The following is a 24,085-nucleotide window of genomic DNA, read 5'->3' as shown; positions in this document are numbered from 1 at the left end:
CATTTATATCGCTTACCTTCGGCTTAGCACCCGTCCGTGTCTCAGATGACCGTTAGAGACCGTTACTGTTTAAATTTCCAAATAGCAGCGTTGCGTTGTAAAGGCTGTTCGTTGGTCAACTTGGGTCCCATCCTCTGTAGGCTTTATAAAGTGTCCTTAACGTAAAGTTAAATAAATTACACGACGGATCTATCGTGGTGGTTATATCTTCAGTCTTTGGTAATACACAATATCAATATCTTCCGTCTTCGCGGCTGCTTGCGCCATCACGTTTACGTCACTACGTTAATGCCCCTCACGCCAGCGCACGTTTAAATATAGATCTATTTATTAAATTAAATTTAAATGTATTTATTAAATATATTATTATTATTAAAATATATAATAAACAATAATATTGTGTTAATATTCTGTATTATTATTCAATATTTAAATATATTTATCTATTATATTTAAATCTCTTTACATCTATTTAACTTAAACTTTAACTTAACTTAATCACACACACATAGATGTAAGCGGCTGTTTCTGTCAATGTCCTAGTGAAAAATACTACACATAAAAAATAATAATAATAATAATATTAATAATATTAATAAAATAATTAAATGGCCGCATTATGTTACTGACATGATGTTTTTATACAAATATTACACTGTTTTAACACGTAAATGTTTTATAAAAATGATATTTACATTTTTTTTAAGTCAGAACTTTGTCATGTTTAATTGTATAAAAAGTTCTTAAGTCGATTTCCTGAACCTGTTCTGCACGTTATACAGACGTCCAGGAAAACCCCTTAATAGACGTTCAAATTTTGAACTGCATATCTACGTCCAAGGGACGTCGTAGTCCGACGTCCAGATACTGTACTGGATTTGCACGTCGTGTAGAAGTACAAATATGGTCCTGGACCGACCGACGCAATATAGACGTGATCTGCACGTCGGGTGGACGTCTCATGTTTGTTGGGTTTACCCCCCTATACACCTGACCGGTAGGGGCAGAAGTGGTCGACTGTGGCATAATAAAAGCTCCGCTGCTTTTCAAGCCATGTGTCATGCTTAGCAATCGCTCCAGCGGCCTCGTTTCGCTTCTACAGCTTTTAGCCTTACCCTGCTTCATACTACAGTGACGTTTAATCCATTAGCTCATCCATGAACATGATTTCTACCCAAGTCCCGTCTGATTGCATCGGCTGTGGAGATGAAGATGACAACTCCCATGATTCCACACTCAATCATGGCATCATTAAACTATGCCTTTGTTTCTTTATTTGTGTTGAATACGTGCCCTCCAGCTGAGAAAATTACATACTGTGCCTTTAAAGGTATAGTTCACCCAAACATGAATATAATGTCATTAATTAGTCACCTTCATGTCGTTCCAAACCTGTAAGACCTTCGTTCGGAACACGAATTAAGATCTTTTTGATAATATCCAAGAGCTTTCTGACCCAGCAACAGTACTACCACATTCAAGGTCCAGAAATGTAGGAAGGAAATCAATAAAATAGTTCATGTGACATCAGTGGTTCAACCGTAATTTTATGAAGCTATGAGAATACTTTTTGTGCACAAATAAAACAAAAATAGCAATTTTATTCAACAATTTCTTCTCTTTGTGTCAGTCTTCAACGCATGTTCGTAAGAGTACTATGACATATGCGTGTGCATTCCTCTGCTTGCAAACAAGGCACAGCACATACAGTTTCTACGTCTGAATGCCGTCTCCTGCATTAGCAGCACCACACATGTGTCCATGTCTTACGGGTTTGAAACGTCATGAGGGTGAGTGATTAAAGACAGAATTTTCTATCCCTTATAAGCAATCAAGTCCTGTAATTTCCATAGCTTTCTGTCACTCAGAACCAGTGTTCGAATTGTGTCAAACCTCTTGGGGGGATTCATATTGTTGTCTTGTCCTTGTTATCATTGAGAAAACCTAATTCTAAGATAAACACCTAATTTACGATGATCAGTGGATTAGGTGTACCAAATAATCACTAAGCAAAGAAGAATTAAATATCTAGCTGAGGAAATTAATATTTTCAAACAAGTTTAAAGTGATTTTTACCTTTTGTGGGCATTTTTTTAACCTTTATAAATCCATGCTTTTTTCTGAAAGTGTGCATTATCTTTTGCGTCAAATTCTTATGTTTAATCAATAAAGTCACTTACAATAATAAGACATTTTAGGCTGTTACCACACAAATAAAATCATTATCAACAAAATTAATCTTTTCAGTATAGAGGAAACACAAACGCTGCATCTGAATTGGCATTTAGATGTATTTACCCACTAATGCAGGACATGAATGCATTTAACCTGCAGTTACAAATGCATGAAAAATGTTTTAATATTTTAATCCTAAAACGTTGAATGCTTATATTTAAAATTATTTTTAAAAAATTAAAAGGTACTTTAAATGTGGAATTACAACCGCCAGTAGGTGTCAGTAAGTCACATTTAATAAGTGAGTCATTGCGATTGAACCGAATCATTTGATTCATTCAGGAACAAAACACCGTCATGTTGTTTAGAGACGCAAAACAGTGCAGTGGCTGTGTTTGGAATGATTTGTTGTTGGCGAAATAGAGCAAAAATAGGCAATATGGTGTCTAAAACGTAAATCTCTTAATATTATCTTCTAGTTTATTGAACTGTTGTATAAAATCAATATCATATTTGTGATTTTTGCACAAAAAAAAGGCATTTTATTAGACTGAATCACGCAGTGAAAAACGCACTCTAAATGAGCACAGTCAGTCTAGCGAGTGTTCTCTGATTGGCCACTGCATTCTAAACTCAACAGAGTCGTGTGTGATTGGTTATAATGCGCAACGCTGTAAAACGTGTAAAAATAAATTATTATTTAACGTGAGCAGGTCTAAATTTACATTTCTAAATTTCTTTTAATTTAATTTTCGCTAGTTTTATGTTTGAGGTATTATATTTTTGTTAAAAAACAAGGGGACCCCCCAAGTATATTTTTTTGGGTGTTATGGGGGGTCCCTTATTGCTTATGGGAGGTCCGGGACCAACCCCCATTATGCTTTATTGAAACTAACATTAGCCTGTTAACGTGTTTTGCACGTGATGGAACCGGTATCAGAGTGATTTTTGTAAACAGAGACATTCTGACTTTAACAGAAAAAAAATGCCTGGCTTCAACTCCACATCACTCACATACTCTGGTCTGTGTGCATCATTAAGAAGTCGGTATAACACACATTTTTGTGGTGTGATTGTAGTGCTTTTGCCATATAAAGACATTATGGACATATTTAAGGTTGGGGATGGTCTCTGGTTAAGCTCGCTTAGTTAATTTCTTAGTTTAGTTAAAAAAAAAAAAAACTGATAATGTGAATCATTTTGTAAATTTCTGTGAATTTATTCATTCATCAAAATTTGAATGTTGTAATATCTGAATGTCGTTCATTTGTGCTGATACTGTAAATTGGCACATAAATGTTTTTATACACATTTTTCCATAAATTCATTTAGTAACCAAGTATATATTAATTTCAGTGTTGTAAGTTTGATATTATGGTTGTAAGAATTGACCATGGTGTATGAATATGGTTCTGAGGTATATATCAAAATAACATGATATAATATTATAATGTAATACCATTGGGAATTAATAATAAATGTTACAATACCAGTAAAAAGTTTGGAACAATTTGTGTTTTATAGAAAGAAGTGTCTTACGCTCACCAAGGCTGTATTTATTTTATTGAAAATACAGTAAAACATTAATACTGTGAAATATTATTACAAATTAAATTTTAATATTTTTTAAAATGTAATTTATTCATGTCATGGCAAATTGATGAATACAAATTTCTCAATTCATGACCCCTTTAATACTGAAGTATTTCAAATGCAGTTAAGGAGCAGGAAAACATAAACTTTATGCACTCATCACTGGAACTACAGACGGCATATTGAATTTTACTGTTTCTCTAAAATGTAGTTCTGAATATCCTATAAACAAATTACTCAAATGCACATGACCTGTTACACTACAATCACAAGTCGAGATAGAGAGACAGAGAATTGTGCTTAGATATGATTTTTTTTCATTTTTATTATAAACAGCATTTATTGAAAATAAAACTGAGCAATGTGCAGATCATTTTGAAACTACATATACATTTGTTCCTGTTATAATATATGCAAACTTCATCTGGGTTTAAATGACCTTAAAGAAAGTTAGTCAACAATTTCAAGTTCTTGTAGTTTGTTATGACAGCATTTTGCAATGTTAAATCAGTGTTTCAGTCTTTTGATGACACATTTTAGTTTTATATTTACATTAATTACCATTCATGTCACAATTACAGTTTCTAATCCTTCCGCCATGATACTATACACACGTCGCTGTCTGACCTTCAAAGGAGCTTTCACTGGCGTCCCCTAGACCTCTGAGTTGCCCGTTGAGGTGAACGTTGGGGTGTTTGTTGAGGTGCCCGTTGCGGCGCCTGCTGAGGTGCTTGTCGTGGTGGTGCATTAGAAGTAGCATTGAGTAAGGCACACCCAGATGTCAGACAGACTCCAGGAACTCCACGTAGTCCAGGATGGCCCCTCAAACCTGGCTGGCCAACATGGCCCCTCTCACCCATCCGACCTGGTTGCCCATCAAATGCCCGCCCAGGTCGCCCACGCTGACCTAGTGATATGTGAAAAATAATGAATAAGATAATTAATAAAAAGTGCTGCATAGAATGCCAACATGCCAGGAGAGGCTATTTCTCGTTATTATTAGGTTACCCTTTGATCCCTGGTCCCCAATGTGGCCAGGAAGACCATAGCCTTTAGCCCCCTTGTCTCCTGGTTCTCCCCTGTCACCTGTGGCAAACAGATTTTATCAAAATGAACAACCATTTTAATGTGTAAGTGCAAATAGATGTTGGTGTTAGTGATGGGAAGTTCAGATCATTGGCTGTCTTGTGTGATTGAGTCTTTTGTTCAGTTGTCATGTGATTCATAATGAACAAATCATTAATAAATGACCCAAAACTAGTTGGTGGAAACATTCTTAATTCCTAATCGTTATTAGCTTTTGCTATCAGTTGAAGTTATAAACCTTGAAGAATGCTATTTTTTTTTTTTTAAAGCTACACTCTACCAAATGCTGGGTTAAAATAACCCAGCATGTGTTCTGTCCAATATTTACCCAGCGCTGGGTTGTCAAATAACCCAAGCTGGGTTGTTTTTAACCCAGCATTTATTTATTTATTTTATTTTATTTTATTTTATTTTATTTTATTTTTTAAGGGGAAAATTCAGACCATTCTGTTTTTGATTCAAATTTAGAAATTATACAATTTAAGAAAAAAAGAAAAAAACTTAATCTTAAGATTAAGAAACTAGCCATGCTGCATTGCAGCATCTTTGTTTGGATCATGATTAAAATGCAGTGGTTGCCTCTAATTTTAAATGAAAAGAGGCAAAGCTTTTGTTTGTTTATATGAAGAGATTTATTTATTTTTTATTTTTATTTATTCATTCATTTATTTGTTCTTATGCATTTATATGATTTCATGATTTCAATTTAATTTTGTAATTTGACATTTTTACAAAGAAATGTGCAGCATTTTGTCCAAGCAGTAATCAGAGGACACCTTTTTATTTATAATTTCTCTTAAATCTAATTTTGTTAAAAAAAAATAATGAGAAAATTGTATAGTGAAATCTGTATTGTGAATCATATTACATTGTGAGTTTAGTGAATCATTACAACCCTACAAATTATCTTATGTAGCTGCTTGAAGAACAATACTAAAAAAAAAACAGACAATCCCCTCACTGTGGAAAACAATCAATCTCTGTATTTAACTATTTTAAGTAGTTAGATACAGTGAGTAGCTTATAGTTTGGGAAGCAACAGTTTTGAAGTATCTTGACTTCACAGGTCCATCAGCCCACCTGCAAGCGAGGACAAACCATTTGTCTGTTTTGTTGACATTTTTAACTTTTATGTTATTTTATTCTGTCAAAACAGGGTAATATTATTGGCAAGTTTGTTTGATGTATTTTCTTTACTGCACCGTATACTCATTTGCCTCATTAATGCAGTTTGGCAGAGGAGTCGCACATCTGCTCATGTTTAATAAAGCTATTACTTTTCTTCTGCTGATGCTTGCAGACTAGCATTGCTTGAGGACACAGGCGCTGATTCATATTTATTTCCTGACACATCCCATTCCATAAGACAACAGGTCCTTGTGAACGTGAATCTGTCATATGGGCTGCTTACTTGGGCAGTTTTTCCAGCTGAGAAGTATTTGCTACGGTAGTTCATTTTGGATGAACAAAATGTTTCTAATGTTTCAAAATGTTTCCAAATCTTTCGCTAAGAGCAATACAGATAGATACCCTTCATAACATTATTGTTATTGGCACATTTTTATTTATTTGTGACGCTATCTGACATCAGTGAAACTGCATTTATTTAATGTAAAGGCACCAGCATGGTGGACCACCATGTCCAATAAGCTACAGTGTGAAGATGGTTTACCTGTTGAGCCCAGTCTTCCTTGGTCACCAGGTTCTCCGTAGAATCCCTGCTGCCCAATTTCTCCTTTAAGACCATCGATGCCAGGATCACCCTATTATAATGGTGTTTTCAGAAATAGTTGCAAGTTTAGTTATTTGTTAGCAATTAGTCATTTAGCAGACACTTTTTTTTTTCCAGAGCAACTGTTGCAGCCCCCCTTGCTCATGGGTACAAAGAGACTTTTGTGAAACTTTTGCTTAACAGCCACTGGGCAATTTGTAGTTTTGTTATATGGAAAATAGTAGCTTAGACATTCTGCAAAACATCTTGTGTGTTCCAAGGGAGAAAGTCCTACTGGTTTGGAACGACATGAGAGTGTGTAAATGATGGTGGTGAGCAATCCACTTTGGAATCCAAGAATCAAAGTGTCTGTAGATTTTTTGCTACACTAATCCCGACGTTCTGAAAAAGGAAAACCTCTTTACGTCGTGTGCCGTTTCTTTCACAGCCCTCAATTTTACAACCTTTTACGTTTTACATGTTTGAATTTGAGGCTCTGTGAACTTTTATTCGCCTTTGGGCCTCTTGAGTGAAAATGTTCGAGAAGTCTGAAAAAAAGATCTGCTTGAGAAATATGGAAAGGCTTTCCACTCCAGTGAAGGTGGGATTCTCTCCAAAAACCATTCAACACAGAGCAAGTGCCTCGTCTGTGACTTCCTATTTGTCTTCATGGGGACTTGGAAATTCTGAATGTTTTAATTCCAACCTATACTGCCAAACACTGCTGCACGCTCTCCAGAGGCCTTCACACTATGTACATATCAGACCTGACCTAGAAGAAAATTGATGTATGGACCATGTTCTTCCTTAGTTTACTGTGGCAAAAATAGGTTTAACATGTGCTAACTGTGATGTCTAAAACAAACCTCATCTAAATGCCTTTTGTTTCCAGGGCCTAGCAAAACTAAGACTGCTCCAGGGCTGTTTTTAGGGTTACTCTTCTCGGAGGCGGGTAACTTACTGGAGGTCCAGGTGGTCCTTTTGGTCCTGGGGGACCTGGAGCGCCCATTGGCACGTCTCCATAGAGTGGGCACACGGCTGCGCAAGTCCTTTTCACTGAGTTGGCGAACGTAGACATCTGCTCCAGCACCACCCTCTTGCAGACCTCGATAACATGTTGAGCAGGAAGAGTGGGGCCCTAAGAAAGAAATGATTACGACTGAAATGTGGAGCTCAGATCAGAGCATTCTCGCCCGTGGTAGTCTGGAAATGGGTGGCTGTGTAATGAAGGAGAAACAAATACAGCCAACAATATTTCACCAGCCTCATTATGGATTTACAGCCACACTAAATGAAAACCTTGCCCTTAGCTGCACAGAAAGCCTTGCTAATGAGAAAGCGTTTACTAGTGATCTTGACACCAAAATGGTTACCACATATTTCATGCATGCTACGCATGCCAAGTGCCACAAGGGCTGGATCTACCAGAAGCTTTGAAGGATTTGTCTGAAGGTGATGCTTGTTAGTCAGCTGGTGAAATGCAAATGAAAATACAAACAGATATTCATTTAGGCTTAAGAAAGCAATTTCAACTTTCTTTTGGACCTTTGGTTACGTAAAGTCCATAAAGTCCCCCAGGCAGGTGGCAGCCATTTTGGCAACATGTCCAAGCAGCTTTTTTTCTGTTTAGGTAATAGCAAATCAAGCTATTTATTTTTCAAATCCACTGGTCACAACTGAAAGCCGAACTCAGAATTTACATGTATCCATCAGGCAGGCAAAATATTAAGTATAATAAATAAGTAAATAAATAAATTAAGGTAATGGAGCAACAGCCAAATCAGTCGGCAGGACGCCAGGATTTTTCCTGACTGACTGCGTGGCTGCAGGCTGTACATACGTCAATGGCGATGGCGTTTACGTTCAGGTCCAGTCAGGTTCGAAAATAGCCTAAATGCCGTCGAGTCGGACTCGGGTGTAATTTCATCTGGTTTTCTTGTGTTGGGTTTTTTTCATTGAAAAATGATTTTATGCACATCAGGTTTGGGTAAGAAGTGATTTGGGTCGATTCAGGTCAGGTACGGATTTTAGGACCCAAGAAGACCTTTAATGCAAGCACAGCTTCTACTGTATCAGCTTTCAAAATAAAGAAAGAGCTGTTCTGTTACAACCATGTGTTGATACATCATATTATGTTTGCTCAGAGAATTGTATACTACAGTCATTTATTTTAATCAGTTTCAATCATACCACGATTTTAATGCATTGCAGTGCAGTGACATATCACAATCTTGAGGTACAGCTGGCGATACCCAGTCCTAACAAGAGTTGACTGAGCTTATGTTTCAGTACAACCACCAATATTGTGTATCACCTAAGGTTGCATTTCAGCAAATAGGTGACTTAAACTCTGAACTGAAAAGGGTGAGACTTTTCTAAATCCTACATTTCACGAGTTCACCCTTACATCTAATGTGGTTGAGTAAACAGTAAGCATATTTTGACGTGCTGTCCTGGGGGAGGGCTCTGAGCCCGGAATATGGCCCAAACCCAGAGAACACCCCTCATCCCAAGTATAGGATGAGGATAGATTAAGATTGAGGAGTTGGGGTGGAGGGGGGATGCAGAAAAACAGTCGAATGACAGAGGTAAGTTTGGATGATTAGCTAGACGAGTTGCACCTGTGCCGAATTAGTTGATTATCTGACCGTGCTCCTCCCAAACTTTGTTATCAAACATCATGTCAAGTCTTATGATTTCTCTAATTCAAAAGGTCAGTCTCTTCTTCTTTGTACTGTTTTTAACCATAGCATACAATAGGAAAAAGGTTAGTTATGTGTTGCGGTTTTAAGACTTACAGGTGGGCCTGGTGGACCCTGAAAGCCCACTGGACCACCATCTCCTCTCACTCCCTTGGAGCCTTCACGGCCTTTTCTACCCACTTCTCCAGCAGGGCCTCGCTTTCCTCTACTTCCCTGTTGTCCAGGCACACCAGTGTCTCCTGCCTGGAAAACAAACAAATACAAACACACCCATAAACAAGCAAGTTCACTTTTATGCTGTTTTCATATTTCAGAATGATATCGACAGAACGTCTGGAAAGAAATAATAAGTGGAACTCAAACAATACGCTGATGTGGCAATCAGTTGCGTCTTTCCAAAACCAGCTATGTAAATGCAATCCAACTAGATTTAGCTGGTGTTGTGGACAGACCAGACCCATCGCTGCTAATGCTTTGAAGTCGTCTCCATGGTGTTAATCAAACTGAAATGTGAACAACCTCTGAGACAGTCTTACCCTGCCTTTAGGTCCTTTGACTCCCTTTGCACCCTGTGGAAACAATGTGGTGTTGTGAGAAACTAGAACCATATGATAATGGAAATGTGTCAACAGGAAATTAAATACATTTAATTCAACAGCTACCTTCTGCCCTTTGATTCCCTGGACCCCTGGAATTCCAGTGTCACCCTGGAGGATACAAAAGCAACATTCGCAACTGCCTTGTGGATTTGACCTAATAAATGTGATTTGCAGTTCAAAATTAGTTGTCAAGGTGTTGTGAGAGGAAACCCTGAAATGGTGGTGATGCTTTTCATCACTTTGTGTTTGTATGAAAAGAGAGCTGTAAAACTCAGAGGAAAACCATTTGGCGTAATGTGCCCTAATCGGAAAATTGCCCTGGAATTTGACACATTAGCCTGACATCTAATTTTGTGTACTCTGGCTCTCAACTGCTCTACATGCGCTCTACACAACAAACATGGTGTTCCAAGTGTTTGCTACAATGTCTCTGCTACCAATGACTATTTTTCTAATTCTTTCTGGATGGGCGTGCGTTTGAAGTCTAGACCAAGGGTCCCATTTCTTTCACTAAAATGAATAGTGGCAGGAACAAAACCAATACTTTCCATTTTCTAACTTTTGTATGCTGTCCATTTTGTAACCATGTATATTACATTACATAAGATGTTAATACAACGACGAGTCATGCAGATTTGACAAAATATGTTCTGGTAAATGTCTCTTTACAGCAGTTAAGAGTCATCAGTACTTATGGCAAAATCCATGTGATGCTGAAATAATGTTTAGGCAACAGACGAGGCTCTATTAACACCATATGATTCCTCACCATCTAATGCTAGCACCTCTGCGAATATTTGATTCTTTTCAAATATGCTGATGAGAAATCTTGTCTGCGGTGACGTGTTTACATGAAGTGTGGAGATCTTCTCCGAAGTTTAGATATCAGTGGAGGGCTGATGCTGGAATGAGAACAGAGCAGCCAACAGTTTCAGTCTAACACACTTTGTAGTGTGACTGCACTCAGAGCCAAGTCACTGTACAAGCGGCCAAAAACTGCTGTGCTAACCAGTGAAGAGCTGTGCTGCTCAGACATGACTCCAGTGTGAAAACATGTTCTGTGCTTTCAGATGACGGCGGGCGTGTTCTGGCTTTTCTCCATTTGCTTTTTTTGTGAATGGGTCAGTTCCCACTTTTCAAGATGATATTGCAGCAATTTGTCAGGGCTTAAACAAATCCGATGACACGTTGTATTAGTATACATTTCACAAGTGTTTAAATGGTTGTCCATCACATCAGATGGTTTGCCGGTCACTGTAATTGCTCATAGCACAGTGATTGAACGTGTAAAGATGCCAAAAGGAAGAAAATGTGGGCCTCATTTCTTTTCCCCCTCAATTTATTTTAGACTGTGGATCCTGGGATATCTGGCTGCAGTAAGCCAGTACTGACACACGGTCGTATACATCTGCAGTGACCCCTTTATAAAGTTTTCTGCATGGCAGAACTTTGATGAATTGATATAGAAATATGTTCGGTTTACAAGACAAGGATTTCTAGGAGATGATTTACATCGCACCTCCTCCCCAGCTATGTCTAGCCATTTTGCGTCTTTTTGCAGCCTCTTGCAAGATTCAAAATGTCCTTTGAATGGGACTAATTTGTGTTAAATTTGGGTTTCATAATTTAGTGGAGATCTTTACCTTTGGGCCTGGTCTGCCGGGGATTCCCATGTGCCCCTGTGAAGACATGGTATGTTTTAGCATTTTGGAGGGCATGAACTTTTATTTCAAAAGCTTTGGAATATAGCTCACCGTTCTTCCAGGAGGCCCAATAAATCCTGGTCTTCCTGGCTTTGCAGCGGAGCCCTTGTAACCTTGTGGCCCCTGGAGATTATAGCACTTTATAAATCTACTAGAAGGCAGGGTGTATTTTTATGTCATAAAAGTCAGAGGTAACGCATTAAGGTGGTATTTACAGAAGCTCAGTGCAGTGGTCATTTCTTCACATGAGCACTTACCGTAAGTCCAGGAGGGCCCATTTCCCCTGGAGGCCCTTGTTCGCCTTTTTCACCCTGTGTGAAATATTCATGGATGTTACATGAGAACACACAACTACACCCAAATGGATGGATGCTTCTATTGAAATGGGAGTCATAAAGGATTTTAGCGGTAGCTGATGTCCTTAGACTATTCTGGTTCCTCCATGATTCATTTAGTATTTTGACTGTATTTAATACAAATATATACCTAAATAATAAACAAACAAAAGTAAAGATTTCCAATACAGTAAGTGAAGAACTGATTGAGTGACACAGCTAGAGCTCTGTGTTGCTCAGTCTTTTCTTCACCAAATTCAGGCTTACAACTTGCATCTAAAACATCATTTTGTACATTTAGTAGCGGTGTAAAAAGTACAATTGTGTGCATCAGAGGAAGAATGCAAGTCAAGAAGATTTAGGTTACCCTTTCACCAACTTGTCCATGTCTTCCCTCAGGTCCTTGTGGTCCTTGATAAGCCTGCGTGTGATAATACCACAAGATTATAAGCAAGCTAGTGGGCATGAAAGCATGGGAACGTTATTTCTGAAGTTCAGCTGAAAGGGCAATCTTCACCTCAATTCCAGGGTCTCCATCTCGCCCTGGCAAACCTGGATCACCAACTATACCCTGAAATATTCAAAAGAATCAGCACTAGATTTTCAGCTTATCAGTCAACAAAGAATTTGTCATTATGCCTGGTTGACAAGTAACCAACCTTTTCCCCTAATCCACCAACTTTTCCTTTTGGTCCTTGAATACCCTGTGACAAGTAAAGAAAAAGATGTGTACTGTATGTGCCATCAATATGTTTCTATCATCCAACTGATTGTTTAAAGAAACATGATTTTGAGACAAATAGAATACTTACTGGTTTTCCCTTTTCTCCAGGTGTTCCTCGTTCACCGGGATCTCCCACGATCCCCTGTCACAGAGCAGAGAACGAATATAAACATGCAGTCAAATTTCCATGGCTTTATATGATTTCAAAAAAAGAACAAAAACAAACAAACAAACAAAAATTCCAGCTTTACTGCTTGTGGTGTTAGCAGATTTTATATGTCAGGATGTTCATACAAGTGGGGTTAGAATCTGTATGCGGGCTTTAATTTTCCTCAAACCACCATATTTTTCAGCTGGCATTTGTAAACAATTTTGTTGATGTTTAAATTGTGTCCCTGCAGACAGTTTCATTCCTCTTCAAACCCCAAAAGATCAGGAATTTTAGACTTGTGGTGTTTCTCTGAAGCTTTGTGTTCCTTTTACCAGCCTGTCATGTTTTAGAAAATAATAATACTCATCCTACTAATAGCTTTTCCCTCTTTTAATTTTGGAATTAAATATGGCCCAAACATTTTTTTTCCATGAGATTCACCCACATAGTCCTTAAACTGTTCACCTTGACCTTCATGAACACAGAAATGTACACGTGCATAAACGATCCCACGAGGCGTCAGATTTTACATTTAAGATCAGTCCATGGGTTTTAAATGTCATGCAGCACAATGAAGACGGTCCCCAAGCCTGTTTTTATACCTGGTGACCCCGCAGTCCTCGAGATCCTTCAGCCCCGGGTAAGCCTTCATTTCCCTGTTCCAAGAATGGGAATTGTGAGATTTCCAAATAAAAACACAGCAACAAATGTTTTAGAGACAATAACAAACCAGAGTGAGGGAGAAAACATACCTTCACTCCCTGATAGCCCACAATTCCCTCGTATCCCCGTTCTCCTGCTGCACCCTGGGAGATGTGGTGGGGAGCGAATGAGTCATTCATATCCCCAATAACAATCCATCTCACATATATTTTATCAAAGCAAAGAGTTTTGCAACAGAACTTACAACTTCCCCCTGCTGGCCGGTTTCTCCCCTCTCTCCAGGTGACCCTCGCACTCCCTTTAACGAAATGCACAACACAATGCTTATAAAATGTGAAATGCATTGCTTACCTTGATGTGCTCAAGCGATGATATAGCATATCATTTCTTTGTGTGTTTCTTTCAAAATTTTGTTTCTGCGAAAAATTATTTTTACGTACAAAAACCACAATCTACAAGCTGATAGAGTAGACTACAGTAATGCTGTTTTTACCTTATGGCCTGAAGCTCCTTTTAGCCCTTTCAGGCCTTTGGGTCCTCTGTCACCCTGTGAGAGAGATAAGATTTGTTATTGCTTTGGATGCAAAGCTACAATTCCATCAAAATGGGGCTCTGTAGTTACATGATGTATTACCTCCTGGCCTCGAAGTCCTCTCATGCCCTTTTCTCCTTTGATGCCTTCTTCACCCTGTAAAACGCAAGTTAGCCGTTGAGTGGGTTTGTACAGCAGTGAGAACCAAGGGACTGTACAATGAAGCATCTCACCTTAGGCCCAGGTTCTCCTATATGTCCATAATCTCCGGTGTTCCCACGTATCCCCTGCAACACGAAGGCTTGAGATGAATGCTTGCAAGATTGCTTGTAATTGTAAATAAGATGTAACAACGGCAACAGATGTAGACTTTTAACTGGCCAATAAGGCTGGCCAAAGACGTAAAGAACTTGGTTTACGGTGCTGGAAAAAGGCAGCATGTATTCTACTATATGACAGCCTGGAGCTACAGAACGGCTGGAAATGGTTCCCTCCATGTTGGTATAAAAATGCACTTGACCAAACAGGATCCGTAGTCACACAACTGAACCACTGCCAAAAGTTTTTAGGGTTATAATGAAAAAACCTGCATTTAAATGGCAAACAGTCAACGTCTAAACTGTGCAGTTTGTGTTCTTGCTAATTTACTTCGAAAAAGTAAATGACACATATTGCAGCATGATTTAAGGCTTCAGAATGGTTCCTCTTGCACCACAGAAGTTAAATGGGAAATTTGGCCTGATCGGGCCAATATATCCTCCTTTCCTTGGAGGGGAAATTTGTAGAATTCTCTGGAGTTCATTTCTAATTTCTCTGGAATGAATAAACAGTGAAATGTGTTAAATGTAGCTGAGATACTCTTAAAGCCTGTTTCACAGTAGACATGTAAGCACAAGCAGCACATATTTCACTCCATGGCGAGGTGACACGTCAACACGTAGCAGAAGCACAGAACAAGCGGCAGAACCATGTTTGTTTCACTGCTGAGTCTACATGGATTGACGTGAACATAAAATGAAACACACTACTGCCAACACAAAAAAAAGCATGTTAAAACTATTTATAGTATAGAATGTATATTTAAGTATAAGAATATACTTAAGTATAAGAATTGCTTAAGTTGAAGATTTTTTGAGCATAAACTGTACTGCACAACGTGTTACGTTGTTAACGTATGGTTATATGCAACACCATTGCATTAGAACACTGTAATGTTACATTATTGTGATCGTAAACGAAAGCGCTTGACAGGCTGGGGAGTGCAACATCTGCTGCAGTTCAGCTGCACGCTACAAACGCACTGCCTGTGCTCTGTTTACTCTGCCAGTGTGAATTTGGGCGTGAGCCTTGTTCACACACTTCCCATTGGTCTCTACGTTCCATTACTTCTCTTTTACATAAGGTTGAACTCTGCTCAGGTTTGTCGCATTGAAGTTGCTTTGCTCGTGTCACCTCCTCCATCACTTTCAGCTACATGAAATGCTGAGTCACTTAACACAACAAGAAAGCAGCTCCCTCAGTACATTAAATTCAGCGCTACAGCCACACTGTGCCATTACAGTAAATACTTTTACAAACTCTTCCCGGTGCATAAGAGACCACACAGCAGCAGCAGATGTAGCTATAGTGTGTTTGCAGGGGAAATGCACTCAGTAGCCCCCAGCAGGAAAGCAGTAAACACCCCCTCTGCTGCATATTCCTACACTCCTATACTCCTACAGCGGTCTGACTGTAGCGGATTATCAAAGTTGTGGGCATGTATCTGGGTGGGAGAAAGCATGTGCGTTTTTGGAAAGATAGGACAGGTTCTATGACCGATTTATAGCAGCATCACCAAAACATTAATACTAAGAGCTCCATCGCATGCTGCCGAGGCTGACTTTTAAAGATATTACTCCAGCACACCACAGAGAACTGGACTCAGATCAAAGAGGTAAATTAGTCATAACTCTGGGGTGGAAAGAATCAAGTTTACCGCCCAAGGTTGCTCACAAACATGAACTGTGCTCACATAGCCCAAATGTATACAAGTAATTGGATCCTGATGCGCTATGCCACGTCCTTTAATTAAGCTGATCGGCAGACATTGTCCTGTATATTTGCAGAGCCTGTTTAGACTCTAATGGCTTTGCTCCCTTTGAGTTTGTCTCAGAGACTTGGAGACTGACGCCACAACTGATTTTCCGTTTATTTATTTATACCACTGCAACTCAAAAAGCAAGCGGGTGTACCGTAAATATAATGATTCTGGAAGCATTTTAAATAATTAAGGCACGTTACGCATGGTGTCTCTGAACTTTTCCGACATGGTGCAACAGTAGGGTTCCGGAAATACTGTTATTTTTTCCAGAGAAATTTTTTTTACGATAATAATGTGTAAACCTTTCAAGAACTACCATGAGCTTTGAAGTTGTTAAATGTCGGTATGTTTTTAGGGTTAATTCAAGTGCATGGGATGAATAATATATTACAAGAATTTACACCTTCCGACGGCAGCACCATGCACTTTACCATGGAACTGTCATATTATTTTTTGTTAAGGGTGTCTTTTCTGGGCTACGAGAGAGGAGTGTTAAGAAACAGAGCCTGCCTTAATCAAATATTTATCTTCCAATTTTACTTATAGTTCAGGAGAGCTAACCAACTGAGCAATGGTGTTTGACAAGTTTTTGTTGGTACAGCTGGCATTTGGCCCGCAGTGTGCTTACAGTAAATTAAGAAAGATGAAGGTATTGACATTGCACCTGTTTCCAGTTTTTAATCCAATATTTGGGAATGACTCTCAACACTGACATTTTTGCTTCTGTAAACTTTGCTTCTGCCTATATCCATCATGACATCTCATCATTTTGCTGAACTCATGAGAGCTGACCTCATAATTGGCAAAGGCATTACTGTATTAGACATTCATTCATATACTGTCCAAAACTGCTCACACATTCACCACTGAGTACATAATGAATACAGGTGAGTGTGCGGTAAATGAGTGAAGACAGAAAGTTGTAGACGTTACTTTTTCTGATGTTATAGTCGCATCGCATCTCAAATGATGAAAAAAAAATTTAATCTGATCTGACCATTAAGAAATGAAGAATTTCCAAAAGTCTGATTTTAATCAGATTTCAAAACACACATGAAAGTGGTGTGGATCGGGTTTGTAAAATTGGGATGTTTATTTGGTATTTTGCTGTTCAAAGTAAAAAGAGCTAAAAGGATTTAAGTCATACAATTTATGCCAAAAAATGCTTTTTGTTGCCTTTCTGAACAAAGCCAGGACAAGCGTTTAGAAACCTTCCCAGAAAACTAGACGTGGTTGTTTATGCAAGAAATTTAGATTTTAGACATATCTCACATAAGTCACAAGAATCCTTTGTGTTTATCCCAAGGTGTCAAGGTTTTGGCTGGTTGGCGTGCTACTGGTAACCCTCACCAGGTCTTAAAAAGCAGTTTTTCTAAAGTCAGCCTTGAAATGAGGTCTGATTATATAATCTAATAATTTCTATCAAAGTGTACATGTTTTACCGTTGCCTAATTCTTTTTGAAAGGTTCTTGAAAGTGTGAAATGGGCTGCTTCTTGTGCCATCAGTCCACAGACATTGTCATGATGTCATGGTAATGTGATTAATCACATCGGTTCGAATCTCATACTTCCAAGGGTTATTGCATCAGCCAAGCAACTACAAATGAGATGAATAGCTATGCTAACATAGCTTTCACCAGGTATTATAGACCTTTTTGGTTTGTACTTACAAGAGTGCCAGCAAGTGCCGATTTTATTTAATGCAGCTGTGCACACAGGTGTTTTTTATACATGCGTAATTGTTTCAAATACCACATACTTATCACTCAAGTACATACGTAATGTCTGTGATGGGCTTTAGCTAGCATACAACAGCAACAGCCTATCATTGACAGTAATTACTGCTGCTGTCAGTAAATAAAAATTTACCACAGGATGCTCTGCCGAATGAGACAAGCCACAGTGTTTACCATTTTCTCAAAGCGAGTCCTGACTCGTTTGTTTCCATCATGCTGTACTTCAGTCATGCTTCTACTGCCATTTTCCACAGCTTCACTTCCCAGGCAGGATCTATTCCAGGTTAATTCCCTCTCTCCTCCATCTCTTCTTTCAATCCTCTCCGCTCGCTTTCATTCCTGACCGGTCATGTTTGTCCATTAATACCCTCTTATTAAATCCTAATGACCAGCGACTACTGCTTGTTGTTTGCCCAACTCAAACACAGCAGAATCCCACACTACGGTGAGAGATTTCAAACAGAACTCTTACCCAGTTTCCCACTCTGCCTGGGTCTCCCGTATTTCCTGGCAGGCCTCTGTGACCCTACGAAAGAAGGAAACACTTGTAGAGATTGCATAACAGAGTTTATCATTCAGGAAGAGACAACTGAGGTCTTGACCACCTTGGGTCCTGGGCGTCCCTGGACTCCAGGCTGTCCGTGTACGCATTTACAGGTGGCTCTTCCTCTGCCTGCAGTTAAACCAATCTCAGCATATCCTCCGCACTGTTGAAGAACAAGCTGATGAGAGCAGGCAGACGATCTGCTGAAAGCTCATGTAGGGCAAGAGGGCAAGAGCCCACACACGGGGCAGCTGACTTACCACACTGGACAGCTCGCAGCAGCCTTCAGAGTATGCCTGATCCGCATCGCAGGACACCTCCATCTTTTGCAGATCCACCTGCACAAGTACAGACGTTCGATTTATAGCCCATCAATGTTCTTTTACTTAGAATGCATTTGCAAATAAAACCTTAAGTTGTTGTTGAAAAAAAAAAAAAAAAAAACCAGCATATGTGGTTAGGTATGTTTTGGCGCATAACTGCTGGTTTAAGCTGGTCCTTAGCTGGTTATGTGCTGGTCCTAAGCAACTAGCTCTGGCTCATGACCAGCACATGACCAGTTTAAAGCAGCTCATGACCAGCTAAGGACCAGCTTAAACCAGCTCAAACCAGCAGCCATGCTTCAAAAGATACCTAACCAGCATATGCTGCTTTTTTCAACAGGGATATTTAAGTGTGCTATTAGTATATTTCTTTTAAACTAAAAATAAGAAGGTATTAGTCTACTTTTTAAGTATGCTGTTCTTATATTGACTTGGCTTTATACTAGTATACAGAAATGTCAAAGTATAATTACGTATTTTTAAGCATACTTGGCATGCGTTTACTTGTAGTAATAGTGTGAATTTGTTCCTGATTCCCCAGAGCGAGTAAATTGTCAGTACAGTATAAATAATATACTTTGTAAATTCTCTTGTATAGCTGCAACATAAATAAAAATTTGAATGTAAACTAGTTGTGTACTAACTATTATTCTTAAATGTATATGTTTTTGAACTAAAAATGTAGTCTCAAAAAGTATTGAAAAATTATACTAACATATAAATTATACTAAGTATACTACTAGTATTCATGGAATATGCCTTTGAAAATATACTCAGACTAAAGTTTACCTAATAAAATTGTATAATTTATTTATATATCTGTGACTTCATTGATTTCATTTACTGCATTTAAATGAAGAAGCAGGTCATCAATAATGGCAACTCTAAAATCTTCCATTTTCTCTGTAAGACCTTCACTGCCACTCTCAAATCGCATTTGCTCCTCCACATATTCAAACGTAGCATGTTGGTTAGAGGACCAATAATCAGATCCTTGATTAAATAAAAATTTAGTTTGCTACTTGTATTGAATTTTTTTCCCTGCAAAATATTGCCTCTTGTGTTCCACAGAATTTGTTTTAATGGTGAATAATGACAGCATTTCCACTCAGCCTGAAAATTCCTTGTAAATCAATACTCAAGCCTGTCCCTGATACTCACCAAAACAGAGCGATCACCTACAGCCCTCTTGACGATGGAGGTGAAACCTTGGCGAATCACAGGCCGAGGCTCATCCAGAGGCTCCACGCTGACCTCCTCACAGTCCACCAGCAGCTTCACCTGCTCTCCTTTTACACTCAATGCCAGCTTGTGCCATTCGCCATCGAACAGTTTTTCCACCCTCTGGAAGGTCCGCAGCATCTGTGTGCCTTGTGGGCTGGTGTAGAAGAAGTCCAGGTTTTTAGTGTTGCCCTGAAAACGAAGGCCCACTTGGTCCCTGCCTTCAGGATCGCTGACTTGCCACAGATTCCAAGATGCTTTAGCAGTGTCTTTGGGCACTTTGAAGGTGGCGATGACAGAGTAGTCTGACGGTAAACCGCCCGTGTAGATGTCACTGGATGGGTGAGAGCATTTGCGCAGTTTACAGGGAAAAGAGAAGTGAACAAAAGAAATATTTTAGTGCAAACAAAGCCAAAGAAGAATCAACCGGCAAACATCTGCATGCTACACAAAGTAGTGGGATGAATGATTTAATAAGTCATTCATTAAAGCGGTCATCGGATGCCCATTTTCCACAAGTTGATATGATTCTTTAGGGTCTTAATGAAAAGTCTATAATATACTTTGGTTAAAAATTCTCAATGGTTGTGTAAAACAACACCCTTTTTACCTTGTCAAAATCAGCTCTGCAAAAATCATCCCATTCTAAGGGGTTGTTTGTTTAAATACAAATGAGCTCTGCTCACCCCGCCCCTCTCTTCTCTCTGTGGAGTGACGAGCCTGTTTACTTTAGCCGCGTTTAGCCGCTAAACTTCCTAACAACCACGTTATAAGGAAAGGCGATCGCAAAGATTCATTAAAAAAAACCTTATACTCACTTCTGCTGTAAGTGAAGCTGGATCACGAATGATTCGCACGAACATAGACGACTATATGTAGATCAGGAGCCGCATTCCCTTCACAAACAAACATAATCCATTGCATCTTCAGCGGCTCAGATGTCGGGAGTAAATGACGACCACTATGTTCATTATTACATCCAGCAACACAACACCTGTGACAGCTGGTCTGAGGTAAGACGCTTATGTCAATCAACTATCGTGGGAGCGGCCTCTGTTGGTGTGATGCCACACCACACACAGGCATCTGAGAATGGCTCGATTTGAAAAAGGGAATATTATTTTTACAGATTAATTAAAAACCGCTGCATGGATTTTTATCATTATAGGGTAGATTTGTACATACACTGCAAACACACATTAATGTTCAAACAACATGAAAAAGTAAAAACTTTGCATCCGATGACCCCTTTAAGACGTAAATTCATTTCATTACATTCATTAAAACACAAAACTCTTGAATGGAACCTTAGCCAACTCAAATTTGTGGACCAGAACTAACTCATATACAATGGAGATGGCCAATTTAATGGGGCGGGGGGGTAACACCATGGTACTTTGATATATATATATATATGGTGGTACTAAATGATTACTATGTTTAAAACATGCTAATATTTTGGTCTGTTTTCTGCTTAACGGTGGTATTTCGCAGTGACCTTATGTGAAGCTTTGCATTAATCCAAACCAAATGGTCTCCAATTGTTTCCAATTCTGTTTTCTGCTCCTGTTTGTTTTTAAAGAGAACCAGTTTGCTGAAATTAGCAGTTAATGTTTCCAAGAACAATGATCATTTATGCACAGTGTGGTTCCACAGCTCTCTCTTGTTTTCTCTTTTGATGTTGTTGATCACATTTGGTGACTGTTTTACAGTCATGTACTTCTCATGAGTATTTGGTCAAGTAGGGGATGTTAGTGGGAGGTAGTTGCGGACAGCATTGTTGGCCCACACGCACAAAAGAAAAGCAGCACATGCCATAACCACAGCTGACACGCAGGAACAGCTGCTGATGCTTGAGAAAGACGTGAGAATATAATGCCATTGCCAACATTTCAGGACAATGACTGTGCTGTTTAAGAACAGACGGCTCTGTGTATCTGTGCTATATAATGTGTGAGCATATACAGTATCTGATAAAATTAAAATCAGAAAACCCCAGATTATATTGGTGGAAGATTCTGGGAAGCAAGAGCAGGAAATGAGAGATATTGTTTGGAGGCGAGCATGATTACACTCAGTGGAAAAGCAGAAAGAGTGGAAAAGTATTATGTCAGAAAGACGATATAAATACCTCACGCTCTTCTTGAGGTGGAGGGACGGGTTAATGCGGTACGCCACCGCCTCAGGTTCAGACCCGTCGACCCTTCTCACCCCTCTAGACTCGGACAAGCGAAACTCTTCCAACAGGTCATATGCTGAAAATAAAAGTAAATGAGCCGCTCAGAAAGGAGGAAATTCAAGGCCAATTTGACTGTGTAATATTCCAAACTGAATTTTGAAAGAGTAAATGCAACTGAGGCCAAGATTTTCATTATTTACAATGGTCTGACAGAGTTTATGGAAGCTACAAAACTTAGATGGTGTTTGACAGTGTAAATGAAAATTGAGAAAAGAGAAAAAAAAAACCTGCAATTAATTAATTTTATTCTACGTCATGATTTATTCTCTAGGGATATGAGGAGTAAAAAAAGGAGAGAAACTCCTAATGGAAACATTTGGATATTTATATAAAATCTGGATATGGAATCAAGTAGACAGATCAGTTTCCAGAAAAAAAAAAAAAAAGCGTCCAGTTTCATCAAGTAGCCCTACTGCACTGATGACGACGTACTGGCCAGGAATGACTTAAACTGGTCCGCGCTTCCCTCTACTGGTCAATACATGGAGCAAACATACTCTTTCATAGCCGTATTGATTTTACTGTAACTCACCTGATGCACTGCTGATTGCTTTCAGAATAATCTGAGACTCTACTAAAATTGAAGGTCCATTTCATTTATGTTGAAATAAATATCCTGGCATGGTAGTGAATGTGGCAGTCAGTTAGATTCTTACTTGCTAATTCCTGACATCTGACGAGGCCAAAGACAGCCAGCAGGACTGTGATAACCAGCATTTTGGTCAAAGCTGGAATTTGGGAAATCAAGATTGTTGGGATTTAAATGTGCCTGCAAAGAGAGAACGATTACAGATAAGATGGAAGACACAACTGTGAAAACTTTATAGCACTGATATGTAGACCCTGTATAAGTGGACTACAATATTATCTACTACATAAATCCCCACTGAAAGTACAAATTTCACAATTTCACTAAGCAACAGTATATAGCACTAACAAAATTCTGCTATTAAAATAAACAGGATATTTAACTTACATTTCAATTTTAAATGCATTTGAAATAAGGAGATTACTGATGTGAAATAACCAACAATGCACAATGCACATTTACTGCAAAACTCACTTGTACCTAATCACATGAATTTCTGTTTTGATGAAACAGAATGGTTTCTTTGTAAGCCCTCTTTAAAGGTAAATGTTTTCTCTCAATCTATAGGGAGCATAAAATACCAGGGCAATACCTGAAAAAAAAAAAACACACCAATACATACACTGATGCAATAACACATTTGACTTTTCAATATAAACCATAAAAAGTTTATGCCCATAACAACTGCTGAATAATAATCATTTAACACAGAGTGTGTCATGCCACCTTCAGGAGTTAAAATTTTAAATGAACTAAACACCAGTTGATCTTACTTTCATATCTGCTATAAAGATCATTTACTTACATATTCTTCTGAAGGAAGTTCACTGCAGATTGTTCCTTGGCTGTTCCCGCAGTAAACATAAAGGCAATTTTAAAGAAGCATCTCTGGTCCCAATGCTGACTTCAGCCTAAACCTGCTGAGAAGTAAACCTGATCCACGAGCTCCACTCCACCCTCGGGCCCAACAGGCCTTCATCCCTCCAGCACATTATCCTATGCAAACACTGACCTTCACATTCTTCACACAATCATTCTGCACTCAGATGTTGCCATTTGGGGACGTTTTTATGCATGCTGGTGTATTTATGCTCATTACGAGAGGGCAGCGATGTTTGGGCACCTAAATGCGGATGCTTCATGCAGATTTGTGCTTATTCTGTGGCTGCTGCTGCCCCAAAAATGTGATTAAAACTAGTTTTTTATACAGATTGTACTCATAATATGTAGACTGTATTTTATTGTTTAAAATCTTAATTTACCAAAAAAAAAAAAAAAAAAAGAAAGAATTTGAGCACTAATTTAAACTAAATGTTCCCTCACCTGCTTGCTGAACTTTTAGATAAGATGGTCCTAAAAACAAGAATAGTCCAGCTATC

At 38.8% G+C, this 24,085-nt stretch overlaps 1 protein-coding gene across 2 annotated transcripts; it reads right to left on the bottom strand.

The window, feature by feature from the left end:
- Window positions 1–3,832: 3,832 nt before the first annotated feature.
- zmp:0000000760 (collagen alpha-1(IX) chain) lies at window positions 3,833–23,651 on the bottom strand. 2 transcript variants are annotated; one of them, XM_051126457.1, is made up of 28 exons: window positions 23,512–23,651; window positions 23,187–23,298; window positions 22,774–22,886; window positions 22,010–22,133; window positions 19,819–20,212; window positions 18,595–18,672; window positions 18,396–18,497; window positions 18,263–18,316; window positions 14,208–14,261; window positions 14,077–14,130; window positions 13,936–13,989; window positions 13,687–13,740; window positions 13,532–13,585; window positions 13,382–13,435; window positions 12,717–12,770; window positions 12,564–12,608; window positions 12,422–12,475; window positions 12,272–12,325; window positions 11,827–11,880; window positions 11,621–11,692; window positions 11,510–11,545; window positions 9,930–9,974; window positions 9,804–9,836; window positions 9,364–9,510; window positions 7,527–7,703; window positions 6,527–6,617; window positions 4,777–4,854; window positions 3,833–4,675 (listed from the first exon to the last, which is right to left on the bottom strand). In XM_051126457.1, the coding sequence occupies exons 3-28, from the start codon at window positions 22,832–22,834 to the stop codon at window positions 4,410–4,412; spliced, it is 2,343 nt and encodes a 780-aa protein (XP_050982414.1). In that variant the 5' UTR covers window positions 22,835–22,886; window positions 23,187–23,298; window positions 23,512–23,651; the 3' UTR covers window positions 3,833–4,409. The 2 variants fall into 2 exon arrangements, with proteins under 2 accessions (XP_050982414.1, XP_050982415.1); XM_051126458.1 differs by lacking the exon at window positions 23,187–23,298 and having other exon boundaries at window positions 23,512–23,623.
- Window positions 23,652–24,085: the final 434 nt, after the last annotated feature.

This window comes from Labeo rohita, chromosome 13 (assembly GCF_022985175.1).
Source record: "Labeo rohita strain BAU-BD-2019 chromosome 13, IGBB_LRoh.1.0, whole genome shotgun sequence".
NCBI lineage: Eukaryota > Metazoa > Chordata > Actinopteri > Cypriniformes > Cyprinidae > Labeo > Labeo rohita.
This window is presented reverse-complemented; position numbering and strand designations above follow the sequence as displayed.

Excerpts from the sequence above, each read along its gene's own strand:
- zmp:0000000760 (XM_051126457.1), bottom strand. The coding sequence starts at position 22,834 with ATGCTGGTTATCACAGTCCTGCTGGCTGTCTTTGGCCTCGTCAGATGT. Across the intron at positions 13,741-13,935 it reads AAGGAGCTTCAGGCCATAAG|GGAGTGCGAGGGTCACCTGG; the intron begins GTAAAAACAGCA and ends ATTTCGTTAAAG. Across the intron at positions 13,586-13,686 it reads CCGGCCAGCAGGGGGAAGTT|GGTGCAGCAGGAGAACGGGG; the intron begins GTAAGTTCTGTT and ends CACATCTCCCAG.